The 20,123-nt window shown below is 35.7% G+C and overlaps 2 protein-coding genes across 2 annotated transcripts in view; both read right to left on the reverse strand.

The window, feature by feature from the left end:
* The window catches only part of si:dkey-196h17.9 (uncharacterized), a 14,207-nt gene extending 13,737 nt beyond the window's left edge, over positions 1 to 470 (reverse strand). The window contains exon 1 of the mRNA XM_055005977.1: positions 433 to 470. Coding sequence (XP_054861952.1) covers positions 433 to 470 — 38 coding nt within the window. The remainder of the gene's footprint in view (positions 1 to 432) is intronic.
* A 5,804-nt stretch (positions 471 to 6,274) lies between these two features.
* On the reverse strand, positions 6,275 to 16,059 carry vps29 (VPS29 retromer complex component). The gene is made up of 4 exons (XM_023273870.2): positions 15,958 to 16,059; positions 9,565 to 9,756; positions 7,653 to 7,888; positions 6,275 to 6,783 (listed from the first exon to the last, which is right to left on the reverse strand). The coding sequence occupies exons 1-4, from the start codon at positions 15,958 to 15,960 to the stop codon at positions 6,666 to 6,668; spliced, it is 549 nt and encodes a 182-aa protein (XP_023129638.1). The 5' UTR covers positions 15,961 to 16,059; the 3' UTR covers positions 6,275 to 6,665.
* Between the last annotated feature and the right edge of the window lie 4,064 nt (positions 16,060 to 20,123).

The following is a 20,123-nucleotide window of genomic DNA, read 5'->3' on the forward strand; positions in this document are numbered from 1 at the left end:
TGTATCCATTTTTGTTCTTTGGGCCAGTAAAAACTTTGTTAATCCATTCTGGTGTTAATCCTTTGGAAATAGTAGAGTTCAGTTATATTCCTTCAGTCAGCGTTATTTTTAGATCACAGTCTTTTGTAATCCTCAAACAGTGCAGAAAGAGCACTCCTTCAGTCCATAATTCCAATAGAACAGATATTCCTTTGCAGATCATGTTGAATCCCCCGTCCGAGTTACGTGGTAAAATCCCCTTTGCTCAGAGCATTTCTACCCTGGCTTGCAACGAGTGACCACCTCGCAACGACTCCCAACTCGTGTCTCGATCCAGTGCAATTTATACAACAACTGAACCTTTTGCATATGCAAGAACTGCACCCTTAATTAACATACGTGATGACAGCATTCATCCCCCTCCTTACTCGTGCACTGCTCCCATCCACTGACCTCGTGGCCTCTGCGTGCTCTGGAGGAACTAAAACCATCCACTCTGGACTGTTCCACCAGCTCCCCCCCAACTCCTCCTAAGACCCCTCCATGTTTGAGGAACTGAAACTAACTGTTTGGACTGTTTGGACCCTTCCACTCAGTCTCACTTCTCTATTAATGTATTTGTTCCACCTGCAGCTCAGAGCAGGCCTCCGGTCAGGAAACAGATGTCAGACTCACAAAAATCCCTGACATTTATTTTGAGCTTAATAACCTTTACTGTGAACACTTGACCTCAGTTCACCTCAGCTCTTGACTTCTCACTTCATTACTAAGTTAAAAACCTTAGTTTAACAGTAATCAAAACTCTTTATAAAACATCTCAGTTTCATAGTAATCAAACTCTTAAAAGCATTTCCATTCAATAAAGCATTAGTTCCTCATATTTGTCATATCAAAAACATCAGTTTCCCTGGTAACCAAAACATCACTTTTCACAGTGAGTTGCTGTTCTGACTTAGTTACTTCTTAAACAAAGATTATAAAAATAGGTATTTGTGTTAGCTTTAACACACTTATTAGGTTATAGCATGAATCAGTTACAAATCACAGGTTATAACATCACAATGTTCCCTTATTTAGCTGTTTTCTGCCAGAGTCTCCCCCTTGTGGCTGATTCTGGGATCTCATACCTCCATGTTTCTCAACACCCCCTACTATGAGATCACAGTCAGCCCTTATAAATGACTGATTCTGGGATCCCATATCTCCGTGCTTCACAACACTTTGTATCTATATCTGTTCATTTTATGTACATTTTTGGTTGTTTTGCATTTATGTTTGGTCATTTTACATAGATTCTGGATCATTTTGCATCTTTATCTGATCATTTTACATACATTTTTGGTAATTTTGCATGTATATCTGGTCATTTTATGTATATTTTTGGTCGTTTTGCATCTAGATCTGGATATTTTACCTACATTTTTGGTCATTTTGCACCTAAATCCAGTCATTTTATGGCTTTGTGAGAGGATCAGTGGAAACCAGGTGAAACCAAACACCTGAAGCTGACCTGTTTTCTGTTTAACAGCATTGAAAGACATAAACTTCAACAGAAGCTTGAAACTCAACAATCCTGCAGCAGTAAGAAGCGAACCACAGCTGCTTCACCTGACGACCGTCTAGATCCCCAAAGCCATGACAGCAGCCCCGTTTCTCAAAGTAAATGATCGTCTTCATCGACGTTTTTGAGTGAAAGTTCATTTTGCATCATTTAGCATCTTGATTTGGTCATTTTGTGTGTTTTTATCGTTGATTTGCATCTTATTTTGGTCATTTTGTGTGTTTTTATGGTTGATTTGCATCTTATTTGGGTCATTTTCTGTGTTTTTATGGTTGATTTGCATCTTATTTTGGTCATTTTCTGTGTTTTTATGCTTAATTTGCATCGTTTTTAGGCTGTTTTATGCAGGTTACTGGTCATTTTCCATCTCTTCTCGGTCATTTTGCATCTGAAATGTTTCGTGTGTTGCAGCACACGGCTCTGACTCTGGCTCAGAAGGAGTTTCTTTACATCATCGCAGCTTCTCACAGCCCTGAACATGTCCGCAGCCTCATCACCCAACACTACATGAACGTTCTGCACAGGTGCATCCGGACAGATGGGAAACAGGCTTAAACTAGGGAACTATTTCCCTTCATAGAACAGCTACTGCTACATGGGTGCATTTGTGTGTCTTCGTGGTTGTTTTGCAACTATTTTTGGCTGTTTATGTGTGTTTGTGATTTTTTTTTGCATCTCTTTTTGATAGTTTTGCATCTCTCTTTTGTCACTTTGTGTGTCCTTTTGATTTTTTTGTACATTTTTCTGGTTATATTTTATCTGTTTTTGGTGTTTTTTTATTTCTTAGGGGTCTTTTTGCATCTGGCATTCAGACAATTTGTGCCTCTTTAGTCTTTTTTGTCTCTTTGAGGTCACTATGCATCTGTTGTGGTCGTATTATATCTCTATTTTTGGTCTTTTTGTCTCTTTGTGGTTGTTTTGAACCTCTGTTTGGTAAGTTTGCATCTCTGTTTGGTCACTTTGTGTGTCCTTGAGACTTTTTTGTACATTTTTCTAGTCATAGTCTATCTATTTTTAGTCTTTTTTTGTTTCTTAGAGGTCTTTTTGCATTTCTTTTTGGTCATTCTGGGTCTGTTTGGGTTTATTTTGCACCTCTTTTTGATCATTTTGCATCTCTGTTTGGCCACTTTGTGTCTCCTTATAGGTTCCTCCCCTGACATTTGCAGTTCTGTTGTAACTTCACCTGAGAATAAAGAACCTCATCAGTCAGAGGTTCCCTCCCGATCAAAACACAAGGAGAAGATCAACACTGGAGCAAGAAAATCCTTCCTGCCAAACAGACAAACCACGTGAGAAACAAGTCATGAAGCGATGCAGCTCCACAGGTTTAAACATCCAGAGTTTTATCAGATAATTCTGATTTATTTCAGCCTGGTAATGTTTCAGCTGCAGACACATATTTATTCTTGATTTTACGACGTTCTATGGAGAACCTGTTCAAGCATCAACAACTTCTAATGTTTGCATTTATGTCGCTCAGACAGTAGGGGACACTTGTGTACTTACTGTTGGTCATTTTGCATCTTTTTTGGTCACCCTGTATGTGTTTGAGATCATTTTACATCAATTTGTGGTCATTTTGCATTTCTTTGTGATTATTTTGCAACCCCTGCATACGTCCTTTTGTGTTTTATGGACATTTTGTGTCTCTTTATCGGCCTTTTTAATGTTCTTGTGATGGTTTCGCATTTGTTGGTGATTACTTTGAATAGACTTTGTGGTCATTTTCTGTGTACTTGTGGTTGTTTTTGCATCTCTATTTAGTCTTTGTACTGTAGTCATTTTGTGTCTCTTTGTGGTTGTTTTCTACTTCCATTTGGTCATTGTGTTTGCTTTTGTGGTTGTTGTGTCTCTGTGGTTGTTTTCTACCTCCATTTGGTCATTGTGTTTGTTTTTGTGGTTGTTGTGTCTCTGTGGTTGTTTTCTACTTCCATTTGGTCATTGTGTTTGTTTTTGTGGTTGTTGTGTCTCTGTGGTTGTTTTCTACCTCCATTTAGTCATTTTGTGTGTTTTTGAGACTGCTTTGCTTCTATTTTTGGTCATTTTGTGTCTCTTTGTGGCTTTCTACCTTCATTTGGTCATTTTGTGCGTCTTTGAGGTGGCTTTGCTTCTCTTTTTGTGCATCTTTCCGATCATTTTGCATCCATTTCTGGTCATTTTGTGTCTCTATGGTTGTTTTCTACCTCCATTTGGTCATTTTGTGTGTTTTTGTGCTTGTTTTGCATCTATTTTGGTCATTTTGCTTCTCTTTATTGAATTTCCGTGTCTGTTTTTGCTCATTTGATATGGAGCCACTTGCTGTTTTTTCTTCTGTCTCTATGGGTCTTACTAAATTTGTCCTCTCCACTCTTGTAGACGGTTTGAGGAAATGAGGAAGTTACAAAAAAAATCTAATCACGGTAAAAAGTGGCACCTCAGTGCAGCTTCCTGAAGATCAGATTCTAATTTATCATTTCAAACGCTTGTTTCACGGTGACTGAAAGGAAACAGACGTTTAGCTCACTGACTGCATAATTATAAATATATTCATCTGAGTTTCTCTGAATCTCCACAAAGCAAACAGAACAAAGTCAGAACAAACTGCAGAGATACAAGATTGATGAAAAGTACAACAGGCTGAAATTAACCAGAATAATCCTTCTTCAGAAATACCATTAAAATATGAAACATCTGGCTAGGTTTGACATTTGCAGGTCTGTCAGTACGTCGGCATCGAAATACAGAAACGTGAAGAAGAAGAAAATAAAATCACCTCAAACGCTGAGAGGAAAAAGTCCAAGAAGTAAGTTCAGCTAAATTCAGAGAATCGTCTGTTCATTATCTGTTAATGTTTATCAGAAATGGTACAATAGCAGCATTTATTTTCTGTGTGAATCATGAATCAGCTGGTTTTCTATTTGACTGTTTCCCAGGAACCAGGATCAGTCTGATGGAAGAGGAGGATGAAGGGCTGGAGGATTCTCTCAGTGAATGTTTGAGTTCTCTGTCTGTGGGAGAATGGGACGACGACGACTTCTGAGATTTATAATGTTGCTTTAAAGTCAACACTGAACATTTTAACCTCAGATTAGTGAGGAAATGAGGCTTTTCTTTAAATGTTTTGGTGGTTTAAGCTGATAAATTGCACATATATTTACTTTTCTCAGCCTTTTGTCAGTTAAAATCAGGCTGCAAAAGCACAAAAGTAACTGAAATGCATTATTATATTATTATATTATTTTGCGTATATGTGTGTTTCTGTTAGTTTTTGTGTTACCTATTTATGAATTCCTTTGGTCAGATTGTATTTCTTGTGCTTTTAAAGTTCTAAAATCAAATTTTCTGTAAGTTTAGTTTGTTTAATTTGTCCAGATTTACAGTTTGTGAGCAGCAGGTTTCATTATCAACAGTTTTCACTCTTTGCTGCCCTCCAGTGTCACCAAAACAAATGCTTCAGAAGACTTTAGTTTCCAGGAAATCACTTGATCGCTGCCAGTAAACCAAAGACTGGTCTACTGGGAGCACATCCCAGTTTAACCCCCTGAGCCCCAACAAATGTTTAAAAAACTGCAATAAAGGTTCACTTTTCATAACCACTCAATAGCTGTGTCTTTGTGTTTGTTTCACATCTCATTTAGGGAATTTTGTGCATCTTTATGGTTATTTTGCTTGATTTTTACATACTTTTGTTGGTAAGTTTGTGCGTCTTTGGGTTATTTGCATCTTATTTTTGTCATTTTCCACGTATTTTGGTTTGTTTGTGTGTCTTTCTGTATGTTTGTCAGTGTCTTGCATCTGTTTGTGGTCATTTTCCATCTCTTTTTGGTCATTTTGCTGTCACCATCTTTATGGTTACTTTGCTTGACTACATGACTTTTTGGGTCATTTTGTCTCTTCTTGTGGTGGTTTTGCATCTCTTTTTAGTCATCTTGTGCATATTTCCATATATTTTGCATCATTTTGCATCACTTTTTGATAAATTTGTGCATTTTTATGGTTAATTTCCATTTTATATTGGTCATCTTGTGTATCTTTATGGTTATTTTGCATCATTTTACATCATTTTGTGTGTCTTTGTAGTTGTTTCGCATCTCATTTTGGTCATTATTTTCTATTTTTGGTCAATTTTCTTTAATTTTGAGTCTCTCTGGTCATTTTGCATCATATATTTTGGCCATTTTGTGTTTTTTGAATTAATTTCCATCTCATTTTGGTCATTTGTGCATCTTTGTGTATATTTTGCATAATTTTACATTCCTTTTTTTGATCATTTTGTGTGTTTATAGCGTTAATTTGCAGATTTATTTTGGTCATTTTGCATTTATTTGTGTTTGCTTGTGTGTCTTTCTGGTCATTTTGTACATGTTTGTGGGTGTCTTGCATCTGTTTTTGGTCATTTTCCATCTAATTTGGTGGATCTTTATGGTTATTTTGCATCATTTTACATCTCATTTTGTGTGTTTTAATGGTCATTTTGCATTTCTGTTCAGCATTCTGAGTCTCTTTTTGTTTGTGTCCTTGTGGTGGTTTTTAATCTCATTTGAGTCATTTTGTGTCTATTTTGCACATATTTGTGGTTATTTTACATCTCTTTTTGGTCATTTTGTATGTTTTCAGGCTTAATTTGCATCTTACTGTGATGAAAATTAGCTCATCGCTATCATTTTAAAATCAAATACAGAAACTTGGAGTTCATCTAGATTTGGCTTCATGTGAGAATCGGCGTTATTTTAAACATTAAAGAGAAGCAGCAGGTGAAGTGAAATAACATCTTTATTGTGGACAGAAATGAATGAAATAAGGCCGACTACAGGAAGCTAAAGGCCTGTTGGTTACATGAGGGTGAAATTTTCAAAATAAAATTAAAAAAAAACAAGGAGGTTAGGGGAGAATGAAAGAAAATGGCACCAAATATCTCTTTTTGACAGCACAAAACGTGACATTATTTCATTCTCTACCAAACAACAGCTCGGGTACAAGCGGATGCTGATGATGTATAAACAATATAATACACGGGTCATTTAGAGTTAACTTACTGAACAGTTTGTTACTGCATTAACGTTGTGGTGACTCTGAGGGAGCCGGCGCCCCCCGGTGGACAGGAATGAAATGACAGCCTCCATAACCCGCCTCTCCTCCTCCTCCTTTAAGATTTCTTGTACTCGATTCGCTCCACCTTGACGTCGTCGCCGATCAGCTGGTAAACGTACGTCACCACGGTGGACGCCTGGATGTCCATTAGTACAAAAGAGGGGATGATGTTGCTGTAAAAGGAGAAGACAGACGTCAGGTCGAGGCTTTTCCTGTAACTGTAGTCCATCTGCTTCTACCGTTACACCTGATGGACTGAAAAGACGCCTCGGTTTTTAAAGAATTCCTCAAAGTTTGAATGCAAAAGCAGCATTAGCAGAATTACACTGCAATGCATGGAGGTGGAATCATCATCAATCCAACAAATATCTTTAAACCAAAACACCAAAATCTAAAACTTTAAATAGTCTTTTGTGCTGTAAAACACAGCTATAATATCATAAATACTACAAAAACAACAAAAAAAATTTAGTTTTCTTGCATCATATGTATTAGTATTATAGTATTTAGCAATAATATTTATATTATTAATACTATTGTCAGAAACTTTGTAAACGAAACATCTAGAATAACTTAATTTTGATGGAGAAAATCACAATTTTTAATTGCGATTTGTTTAATTTCTTGCGACAGAGGGGTAGATTGTAGATGAGTAGTTCAAGGACTGTTGGAAAGTTAAAAAAAAACACCAAATATTTCTGTTTTTCCAGTTTCTAGCTCTGATAAATGGTGTCATTTTGGAGATTTTTTTAAACAGACATCACCCACTGGCAGAGGATTACTAACATTCATCCTGACTACTGAGTTTGTGGCGTCGCTGCGTCTCCAACGGTGAGTTTTCTGTTTGTTCACAGTTATTTGATCTGTTGGTAATAAATAGTTGCACCTTGAATCATCAGTAGCACCAGATTCTGTGTAGGTGTAGGTTTCTGTAAATAATCACAGCGTCCCAAACCATGTTGGATCTGATCCGAGATGCTACAAATGTTTGTTTAAATCCTTGAAGTGTAGGTATTAAGGTGCTGTTTCTGTGCTCTCCTACCTTTCCAGTGCGCTGTAGGCTCCGGTGGCAGAACCGGGGTTGATGTAGAACTTGTTCTCGTTCTCGAACGCCTCGAACTTGTGCGTGTGTCCGGAAATGAGGATGTCGACGTCCAGCTGCCTCTGGAGCAGCGCCAGGCTGGCCATTTCACCCCACGGGATCACCTGGTGGCCGTGGATCAGGCCGATCTTAAACTGGCCCACTGTGACCACCTTCTGCTCCGGGTAGTTCAGGTTCTGGTGGAACGTACGACAGAAAACAAGTGAGAGGAGGTTCATGTGATGGTGTTTTCAACTGACAGCTCTGGTTAGACATTTATCTACTGCTGTGGACAAGTTTAACCAGACGGCAAACGGTTAAACCAGCTGTGATTTCATTATAAAAAATGCCAACATCAAAAAATGGCCCAAAATTATTCTATATTCCTGCTGTTTTCCACTTTCTCTGAGCACATGTCCTTAGCTTAAAAAAACTCCCAAATATTCACAATTTTTTAGGATTTTAGGTCGTTAAATGTCAGGTTGTTTCCATGATGTAGCTGGTTTTTAACACACAAAAAGAAAAAAAACAAAAAAATCTGTATCATTTTCTAAATACTAAAGGATTGAAGGACAAAAACTGTATGGGTCAAAAACACTGCATTAAAAATATTTATGATAATAATTATTATTTTACTATATGTAAAATTATAATATATTAACATTTTTTTTACTTTTGCGAATAGGATTTTTTCCTGCTCATAACTACCAAATGTAAATCATTTTTCTGTTTTTAAAATCACTTATTATATGAAAAAAAAATTATTTATCAGATAATAAATAGTAATGGATTTTGGTTTTTGCAACAGCATTGATTGTAATTTATTATTATCATCAGATAAAAAAAAAACAACTCAGGACCTTTGGGATAAAAATGTATGGGTCAAAAACACTGCAATCAAAATATTATATTATTACTTTATTATATGTAAAAATATCATTTTCCACGAAAATGAAGATTTATTTTCTGATCATAACTGCTACATATCAATTAATTTTCAGTTTAAAAAAACACTTTTAATGCAAAAAAATACATATTTATTTTCCAGATGATAAATACTAAAAGATTTATTTTGATTCTAATTTATTATCAGTAGATTTAACAAAAAAAAACTGTCACTCAGGACCTTAAGGACAAAAATGTAAAAATATGTATTATATCAATTAATATTTGTAAATCATTTCACACTTTTGCGAAGAGGATTTTTTTTCAGTGTCAGTCACTGATCACAACTACTAAATATAAATTAATTTGATGCTTTTTAAAAACACTTTCAATATGAAAAAATAATTATTTTGGAGGTAATAAATAGTAAAGGATTTTTTTTTCAACAACATTGATTCTAATTCATTATCATCACATTTAAAAAAAAAAATCACATTCAGGACCATTAAGGACAAATAAAAATGTTAAACATTAATATTATTTTTCCTGTTTTTCTGACTACATTTTATAACCAGACAGTCATTATCACCATTAAATATTCATAATCTTAATGATTTTAACCCTTTCTAAAGGACGGTTCTACCTCAGTGGCACCATCCATAAAAAACTGAAAACAAGGCAGTTAAAATTCAACGTGCATGAAGGGTGCACTTACAATTTAATTAGACAGCAATTAGTGTTCAGTATCGGCAGGAGATCCACTTCAAATTAAATATTCGGCCACATAAATTACAGCCTTTGTGGTCCGTCTGCAGCCTTTGAAGCTCTAATGGGAAACTGTAAATTAACATTTTTATGGACCTTACAAATCTTGTTTGTCTCCTGCATTTAAAGCACCACATGTGATGTTTTTTAACAGTATTATGGGCTGTAATGACCGTGACACTGTTTCGCTTAAACAGCCTCTAGGTTCTCTCGTCACACAGACCTCATCGAAGTCTCCTCGGACTATGTGGACGTCTCCAGCGAGGGTCTTCAGGTAGTCATAGCTCTCCTTGGTGCAGAGGTTTCCCGTGCAGAGGATGTGCTGGATCTTCCCCGGGACCAGCAGCTTCTTGAACTTGGCCGGCAGCGTGTTGCAGCGGTGGGGGATGTGCAGGTCACCTAACACCAGGACCAACTGACAGCATCGCACAGACAACAGACGGGTCAGAACCACGGCGACGAGCCCCGACGAGTTCGGCCGCGGTCGAATAGTCTTTAGGTTAGGAAGGTTCAGAAAGCAGTGAAGGGACTCAGATGCATCTAAAGCACGTTTTAGACACCAGATATGTGGCATTTCTGATTTATTAAACTGCTAAAATAAAACAACCACAGCACCAGAGATGCCGTATTTGTTCAACGCGCAAGACTGGACAGAACATTTAGTTAAAATCTCCATTATTTAAATAGACTGTTTTTTTTTTGCACTACTTTAAGATTGCCTTGCACTGTAAAGGAGAAGCTCTGCAATCTCGTTATACATTGTATAATGACAATAAAGAATATTCTATTCTATTCTAAACTAATAGCAAGTTTATCAAACTGTTCCATTAACCCTCCTGTCTTCCTGTGGGTCAAAATTGACCCGTTTTAAAGTTTGAAAACGTGGAGAAAAAAATAATAATTTCACAGTGAAACCTCTGATGTCCACATTTTCAACATTTTTGGGAAATCTTCAAACATTTTTTGGTGAAAAAAAAGAAATGTTAAAAATGTTTCTTAAGAACATTCACCAAAAAAATCAACCAAAATCCAGCGAATTTCACTAAACTTCAGCTCCCGTTAGATAAAACCTGGATTACATTTTTTGCTGATGAATAATTGATCAATTAAGTACATAGAGAAGTTACCACTGTTTTGCAACTAGCATAAATGCAGCAACTTGGAGATATCTCTTTTTGGATGCTGCAGCTATTTATTAAACTCAAAGGAAATAATCCTAAACAACTGGAAACAACAAACTAAACTTCATCTGCTGTTACTCAAAACCTGAATTACATTAATTTCTGATGAGTCTCATTAATCTGACCGGTTACATATCATCTTTATTGCTGTAAAGTTTTATTTTTATGCACATTTCAGCTGGTAACAGATGAAAAATTAAAAGCCGTTTTTTTTTTATTAGGGAGCAAATTGTGCCCTTTTTCATCTCTGCAATGTTTTAGGACTAATATGGGTGCTGAAATGTGGACAAATCTTTCTCAAAATCATTTCATAAAACCCAAAATGTGGCACTTATCCGACCAAATAAGATTGCCATCACGACTTGTGCAGTTTTGGATGTTCAGTCAGAGAGCAAGTCGAAATGTTTAGATGCGTCTAGATTTCAAGAAAGGGGCTTTAGTAGCAGTTATGATGCTAAGAAAAGCTGCTTCAAATGCTTCTTTTTTATCTCCTTTAGCCTGATGAACTTTGAAGTACCAGCATTCCAAGCGACGCATCGTCTACGGCAACAACATCCACCATCATAGTGTAAGTACAGTCGGATTCTCTGAGCACTGTGGTCATCTTTTCCTGAGTCTTCACCAATTCTCCCTCTTTTCCTTGAGCTCATGAGGTTTAAGGTCGAGGAAAAGTGTTCAGGGAAAAGATTTACTTGTGTTTGACTATTCGACTGCAACCCGTGAGCTGCTGCATTTAGAAACTGAAAAAGTCAGCGGGCCGAGGACGGAGCCCTGCAGGACACCGCCGGTCGATTCAGCAGCAGAGAATAATGCAATCAGACTCCACCGTAAAAAGACTAAACTCCTCAGTTAGTTACTGTTAAATAGTTTGGTATTGTCTTCAAAACAGGCCACATTAAGTCCAGTTTAGTCATTACAACTAAAAAAACCAAAAAAACAAAGAAAAAAATACCTAACGTTGAATTTAGTACAGTGGATGATTCAAGCTCAAATAAGCAACATTTGTGAGTAAGAATCTGTTAAGTGTCTGAATTCAAACTGGGTTGAAAAACGTTGCTTCTAATTTAAAATCGGCCCAAGTTGGATTTTCAGACAGTCAACGACAGATGAGAGAGAAAATTATGTTTTCACACAACACAAGTAGTCGATAACCTGAAGATTTACGCTAAACGAGAAACCCACAAATCACATCATAACTCCATCAGCCAGCAGAGAGGCTCTAAGTATTGATTATGGGAGAAAATTATACATCAACATTTTAAGGTTCTTTTAAAACCAAACTGGTGGACTTTGAGACAAACCAGGAAGTCTATTTAGCGATTACAAGAACCATTATTAATCAGTTAATCATCAACCTTTTTATTTATAGGGAAAAAAATCTAAATTTTCTAAATTGCAGCTTCTTAAATGCGATTATTTTTTAAGTGTCTTCACTCTTCTGTGATAGTAAATTGAATATTTTTGTCATGTTGGGTTTTGGGAAACATTTTCCACCATTTTCTGACATTTTAAAGACCAAACAACTAACTGACAATAAAAATAATTATTAGCTGCAGCTCTACAACAAATACAAATCAGTGAACTCGGTCAGGATTAGAGTTCCTCACCTAAAAAGTGCCAAAACATGTCCAAACTTAAAGCTGAAACTAGCAATTATTTTCATTGTCAAACAACCTGTTGATTAATGGTGAAAAATATCCGAGTTTCCAAAAAACCCAACGATATTCAGTTTTTAAACAAGAAAACATTCAAATTTAAGAGGCTGGAATCACAAATTTGACTTTTTTACTTAAAAACTGATGATCAAAATAGCTGATAATTGATATATAGTTTAATTTAGTTTAATTACAGCTCTGTATATGAAAAAATTACATGAACATTTTTTTAATGTTACTGTTATTTTGGAAGTCAGTGCCGATATTTGACTTTTCATTTAGAACATTTATATTTTTTACAATTAAATATGCAAAAATGGCTCATATAAAGTAATATAAATGCTAAAAATTGTTTTTTTAGTTGTTGTTTTGCCCACAAATTAAAGATTTTCAGTTTACTGTAACAGAGAAGAGAAGAAACTAGAAAATACCCAAAATTAAGAAGCTGGAATCAGAGAATTTAGATATTTTTTCCTTAAAAAATGATTATTAGGTGAAATGAACATTACTTTAATGTCATTGTTTTTTGGAAGTCTGCCCTGATATTTGACATTTCATTTAGAATATACCGTATATACTTTCTACAATTAATTGTGCAAAAACTGTTAATATAAAGTGATATAAAAGGAAATTTTTTTCTTTTAGGTGTTATTTTGCCCCAAATTAAAGATATTCAAGAAAAGAAACTAGAAAATATTCAAAATAAATCAGATAATTTAGATTTTTTTCCCCTTAAAAATAGTTGACAATTGATATAATAGTTTAATTGCAGCTCTATATATGAAACGCTGACATGAACATTTCTTTAACGTCATTGTTTTTTGGGTTTTTTTTTTTGGAAGTCAGTGCCGACATTTCACATTCCCTTTAGAATGTTTATACATTTTACTATTAAATATGTAAAAACTGCTAATATAGAGTAATGTAAAAGTTAAAAAGTTGTTTTTTTTAGTTGTTTTGTCCAAAAAATTTAAGATATTCAGTTTACTGTTACACAGGAGAGAAGAAACCAGAAAATATTCAAAATTAAGTAGCTGGAATAAGAGAATTTAGATTTTTTTTCCATACAGATAGTTGATAATTGATTTAATAGTTTAATTGTAGCTCTATATAAGAAAAGGTGACAAAAATATTTCTTTAATGTCACTATTTTTATGGAAGTCAGCGCGGATATTTGACATTTCATTTAGAATATGTATAAATTTTATAATTAAATAAGCAAAACACTGCTAATATAAACACTTGATATAATAGTATAATTGCAGCTCTATATATGAAAAGGAGACATGAACATTTCTTTAACATCCTTGGTTTTTTTTGACATTTCATTTATTATATATGTACTTCTTACAATTAAATGTTCAAAAACTGCTAGTATAAAATAATGAGGTAAAAACTTGTTTTTTTAAGGTGTTGTTTTGTCCACAAATCTAAGATATTCAGTTTACTGTGACACAGGAGAAAAGAAACTAGAAAATATTCTAAATTAAGAAGCTGGAATCAGAGAATTTAGACTTATTTTCCTTACAAAAGTTACTCCAACTGAATAATTGATATTTAAAATAGTTTGTGAGTAATTTAATAGTTGATATTTGATTAATTATTCTGTGAAGATGTAAACCAATCAGGGCATTTTCTCTGCTCATAAGGTTTAGTTGTTGTATAAAAGATGATTAAAATGTATTAAAAAGATCTAAGGGATCGTGACCTTAAAGCCTCATTTATTACAGATTGCTACTTGAAATCTAATCCGGCAGCTTCATGTTTCCTCCTATGTCTTATTTCTTGTCGATTTGGGGTAAATTAGTGTTTGTTTAGGACAGCGGGGGTAATTCAAGCGTCGGAACGCTGCAGTTGCTGAAATAGCAGCAGCCAGTCGTGCTGACAGATGCAGAAACCGCAGACCTGCATAAAACCCAAACCCCGTGTTAGTGCTGCAGGCAGAAAACAGGATCCAGCTCAGAGCGACGACACTTACCCGGTGACCAGCCTGGTGGATCGGAGACAGGCAAAGAGGGGGGAGATAAGGGGAGGAAGGCAGGATGTGCGTGGAGAGAACGAGACGAGATCGAGACGAGATCAAAGATTGGGGTGAAAAAGAAAACAAAACAGAAGAAGAAAAACACAGAACAGAAGAAAGGGTTGGGACAAGAGGGGAAAACTGAAATTAGAAATTAAAAAGTGGATGGATTAAGTCGACAGATATTAATCATTCAAACACAAATGAGAAAAAGTTAAATCGATTGTTAATGGTCGATGGTTAGTGATGATGATGAAGCAAAAATAAAACATTCACCTGACACGAGTGTGAGCAGAGTGATGTGAAGCAAATCAAAGGGCAATTTTAATTTAAAATCAAGTAAATATGGAGATTTTAACACAAAAGTTAGCTTCTGATTCTGCTGTTAAGAGAAACTTAAAGCACTGAGTGGCCGATATTCAAAGTTTATATCATTTTAATGACGTAAAACTGTGTTAGACTTTTTAGTTAAACCCTTAACACTGACTGAAACTCACTTTCAAATTTGTGAAACCTTAATTCTACTCTTGAAAATGCAAAAAAGGGAGATTTCTGTGCTTTTGTCACATCTGCAACACATTAGACTAAATGCAGATCTAAAACCCCCACATATAATCTCCTCATAAGCATTTTTACAAATAGGAAAAAGGTGTTACATTTTGTGTAAAAGAATATTTAATCTCTGCAGGACAATCTACTTCAGATTTGATCCGTCTATGTATCATAGTTTGAGATCTTGGCCTGGTTTAAGGTGGTCTACATGTGGGGGAAAAAAAGCTACACAATCTCTATGTTTACATTTTCAAGGAATCTTTACTTCCTGTTGGACGATCGAGTGCACACTTGATCCATCTACGTATATATAGTAACCCTTTAAAACCAGCTGTCTGAATTGTGAAATCTTTATTCTACTTGTGTAAATATAAAAAAAGGGAGATTACATGTCATGGTTTTGGATCTGGACATGATCTAATGTGGTCTACATGCAATAAAAGCACTGCATTTTCCATTTTTGCATTTTCACAAACAGAATAAAGCTTTCACAAATCAGAAACTGTGTTCTCAAGACTCTTTAGCCTCTGTAACACAATTTACTCCAGATTTAATCTGTCTAAATACAGAAGGTTTAGACGTGGATTTGATGTAAAGTCTGTCTTCAGTGTTGTGATTTCAGCTGCATTTAAACTTTGTTTTTACTGAAATGTTGGTTCATAACAGCCTAGAGACAGAGAATGAATGGAGGTGCAGTTGCAGAGCTGATGTAAAACCAGTTATGCATCACTAGTTGGTTTATATTTTAAAAATCTAAGGAACTAAACAGTGACAGTCATAGTTCAGGTTAATAAACATCATTTCTGCCTCAGGAAACAGAGTAGCTGTTAGCCTGTTAGCACTGCGAGCTAACTGGGTCCCAAACTGGGAAAAGTGTAAAAATATCATGACAGCAGTTAAACAGACAGCCAGAATGGTTGATGAACAAACGTGTGACAGTGAGAGACCGTCGTGCAGGAGGAAACTGAGACTTTGGGGCAGCTTGCAGCTTGTTGCAGTCTAATTTTTTGGGACAAAACTGCTCAGCTGTCATGTGATCGTTGATCCATCTCGGAATGGAGCTTCTCAACAAAACGCGCTGAAATTAAACCCCAAAACCGCCACGTCGGCCTCCTCACGTCGCTAAGAAGTCTACGAAAACACCAGCGGCTCGAAACTCGCCTTGTAAACGGCTGAAATCGTTCCCTTTTCGCCATTTTCATACTCACCATCTTCTATTTTGCTGCGAGTCAAGTGGAGGAAGCGCCTACGTGCGTACAGCGTCACGACGCCAGCCAATGGGAGACGAGAACGTTGGAGCATGCGTAAAGCTGCACACAGGCCTTGCCTTCGTCCTGTCAAAATAAAACACCTGAAATTTGACGTGGTCATTTTTTATTTAGGACCCAAAATAAGTTCTATAAAATATTTTTGGTTGGATTTTGAAGATTTTCACATGTTTTCAGAGCTGGGAATTTACATATTTCAACTTTTGTTTTTCTTTAAATTTCTTTTATATCCTTAACCCTCGTGTTGTCCCGCGGGTCAAAATTGACCCGTTTTAAAGTTTGAAAATGTGGAAAAAAATTTTTTAAAAATTTCACAGTGAAACTTCTGATGTCCACATTTTCAACATTTTTAGGAAATCTTTGAACATTTTTTGGTGGGAAAAAAAAACAAATGTTAAAAATGTTTCTTAAGAACATTCACAATAAAATTGATTTTTTTCTGAATGTTCTTAAAGAAATTATTAGAAGTTTTACTGATATACATGGAATCACTTCAGATATTTTTAGGATTTTTTTGGAAGATTTTTACTCATTTTTTAAAAATATTTACTAGAATTTTCTTGCCAAATTTGGGGGATTTTTTAAAAATAAAACTTTTAAGGGAAATTGTTAAGGAATTATTGGAATTTTCTTCCTGTAAGTTTTGCAAATTTTCAGAAATATGGGGATTTTTTTTGCTGATTTTTTGGATTTTTTCAGAGAGGGAAACAACATTTTTTGGTGTCCATAAATGAGGACAACAGGAGGGTTAAAGACCCCTCTCATCCAGGTCGCCACCTCTTTGACTGGCTATCCCTCATGAACAATAAATCAGAAAATCATTAAAGACTTCTGTTTCCAATACTAATGCAATATCCAATACATGTGCAATATTTCAGTCTCATCTGTAACACTTTAATAACCATGTGCAATGTTGTAATTTAAATTATACTCTAATTAATTACTCTGGTTTACGCAAATTTATGTCTTTTTTACACTGTATTTACGCTGTACTTTTTTTTTACACAGTAGTCATTTTAGTATTTTTATTTTAGAATTTCTCTTACTATTACTATTATTCTCTTACTATCTTGTTGTCGCATGTTTGCCACCCCTGTTCTATTATATTCCATTCTATTTGGATACCAGAAAGTTCATGTAAGTGTGTGTGTGTTTATATGAGTTTAAAAAAAAGATAAAATTTTATGAATTTGAAGGAAATTCTTGTGCCAGACATTGCTCACAAAAAACTAAATGACATAACATATGAAACACATTGCTTAAAAAGTAGAAATATATTAGCAAGATACATAACTGAAATAAAATAAGTAAGCTGAAATAAGGCTGTAATAGAACTTTTTAAAAAATTAAATATGGATGTAAACATGTTTCCGTTAAAAAATATGATCTTTGGTTAACATTTCCCAACTTTTGAGGCCTCCAATATCAGTAGAATTTGTTGTCTTACAGCTGTTATAAGACAAAGTTCCAGTTTTCTGCTATCTTGACTAAATGTTTATGTGGAATCATTGATAGGAAACAAAAACTGGTGTCTATAGGGCTCTTTATGTTGACATTATATGTGCAGAGTTACAAGCTGCTCCCATGTTGTCTTCATGTTGGAATTCAGCAGCATTTCAGACATGATTAAAAAAACAAGGATGCAAGGCATCTGAACAAACTGATTAAAAAGCTGGTTCTGTGGTTGGAATCAGATTGAACTCATTGCAGGATGAGGTGGAGAGACGTGCACTTAGAAAGATGGAGGCCATTCTGACAAACCTGGATCATCCACTTCATATCTGCCTCAGTGAACAACAAAACATCAGTGGTGGACGACTCCTATCTCTGTGCTGCAGGACTGAAAGATTCAGAAAATCTTTCCTACCATCAGCAATTAAACTATTTAATTCAAAAGTAAACAGATGAGAACCCAGACAATTGAATTTCCCTTCGGGGATTAATAAAGTTATTGTATTGTATTGTATTGATTTGTGTCAGAAATCACAGCACCACAGAATGTGTCCATTTAACATAGATGTACCCACAAACAAAATGACCTTGTGCTGAGCACCAGCGTGAGTTCTGCATGTGTACATTATGTACAGATACTGCATCACGTGATCTAAATATGTAGCGGGCAGCGGGAATTGATGGGACTTGGAAAAACTCCCACAATTTAATCAATTGCTCTTTGTATAATGTCGGATGGATAAGTCCTGATAAGTCCACAACGGTGGATTTGTAGTAGGATCACAATCATGTGATCATCAGCAGGCAGCTGATGTAGTGTTCACTTGTTGTCATGGTTACAGTGACACCGTGCCACTGTCTCGCAATGATACAGAAATCTTTAACAAATCCGTGGATCCAGACTATAAATCGCATCACTGCTAAAATCTAATCAGTTGGTCCTTGAGTCATTTCTGGCCTTCCCTGAAAATTTCATCCAAATCCATTAGTCCATTTTTAAGTGATGTTGCTAACAGACAGACAGACAGACGGACAGATAAACCAACGTTGATCGTCACATAATTCCACCAAGGAGGCTAATTAATGCACAGATACGACCCACCTAGATAGCAAGACTTTGTTTTGTTTCATTCTCACTGGAATGACACATTAAATAAAAAGATCTTTCATAAAAAGTTATAAAAAATAAAATTGAGTAGAAAAGAAGTGTGGTCCCAAGAAGAGAAGGAGCAGGAAGATGTCATTAATTATGTTATTTTGCCGCAGTAGTAGAGACTTTACGTTTTGTGCTTTATATTCTTTTTAAAAATTTCTATTTAATTACTAATGTAATTGTGCATATTTTACTAACCTTTGTTTTTGTCCATCCATCCATCCATTATCTATACACCGCTTAATCCTCACTAGGGTCATGGGGGCTGGAGTCTATCCCAGCTGACTTAGGTGAAGGCAGGGGACACCCTAGACAGGTCACCAGTCTGTCGCAGGGCTACATACAGAGACAAACAATCACTCTCACATTCACACCTACGGGCAATTTAGAATGATCAATTAACCTCAGCATATTTTTGGACTGTGGGAGGAAGCCGGAGTACCCGGAGAGAACCCACGCATGCACAGGGAGAACATGCAAACTCCATGCAGAAAGATCCCGGGAAAGCCGGGACGTGAACCAGGGACCTTCTTGCTGCAAGGAGAAAGTGCTAACCACTACACCACTGTGCAGCCCCCTTTGTTTTGTATTCTGGCAAAACTATTTCCTCCAGGATGAATAAAGTTCATCTCATTGTGTTTTGTCTTGTCTTGTCCGGATAATTTCCCTTCTTTCATAATAAACCCCACATAAGTACTCATAGAACCTGTAAGGAGCAACTTTCCACTTCACCAGAAAAAAAACACAACTGTTGATCTTTGCGGGTGGAACATCTGACTAATGGACTCCTACAGATATGATTAGATGGAGGCAGCTGGTTCATTTTAACCTTTCCTGTCACATCCTCTTTAGCCTTATCAGTAGTGAATCACAGCTAGATATTAATAATACTACAACAACTACCACTAATAGTGACAACTTTATTTGTAAAACACCCAAACAAAGCTACAAATTGCTTTACAATAAAACAAGTGCCAAATTAGACAAATGTAGAAAACTAATTCAAACTAATAAATCCGACTGCCAACAGGATAAATGAGTCCAGTCGAGGAGGACAGCTTCTTATATAACACCTTTAAGACAGCAGCCTGCACCGAGGTCGCCCTCCAGTAAAAGGATTATGACTGGTATTACGAAAGTGACCTCCTAAGACTAAACATTCAGTTAAACCTCTGTAGCGTCATTTAGGGTGTGATGAAACCTGAGTAATTTACATAGTAGGGATTAAACCCTGCAAAGATGATATAAAACACAACTGTGCTGGACTATAATTCATATTAAAGCTGAAACCCTACAGAGTTGTCAGCTATGGAGATTGAAATTACTGATTTGGAACTCCATTTGTAGTATCTATCTTCTTTTTTACTGCAAAACTGTAGGGACATCACTGAAAACTTCATTAATATCTGTAAACTTGTCTGCACCTTCTTATGTCATTTGCGTATTCTGTCACGACCGTATTCTGTTGATTTTGTTCTGTATTATATTTTGTGCATTTATA

This window comes from Amphiprion ocellaris, chromosome 20 (genome assembly GCF_022539595.1).
Source record: "Amphiprion ocellaris isolate individual 3 ecotype Okinawa chromosome 20, ASM2253959v1, whole genome shotgun sequence".
NCBI lineage: Eukaryota > Metazoa > Chordata > Actinopteri > Pomacentridae > Amphiprion > Amphiprion ocellaris.

Bases quoted from the DNA above. Each gene is read 5' to 3' on its own strand.
- vps29 (XM_023273870.2), bottom strand. The intron at 7,889-9,564 runs GTCTGTGTGACG...ACGTTCCACCAG, and splicing joins TCCGAGGAGACTTCGATGAG to AACCTGAACTACCCGGAGCA. The intron at 6,784-7,652 runs GTAGGAGAGCAC...CTCCTTTTACAG, and splicing joins GCCTACAGCGCACTGGAAAG to CAACATCATCCCCTCTTTTG.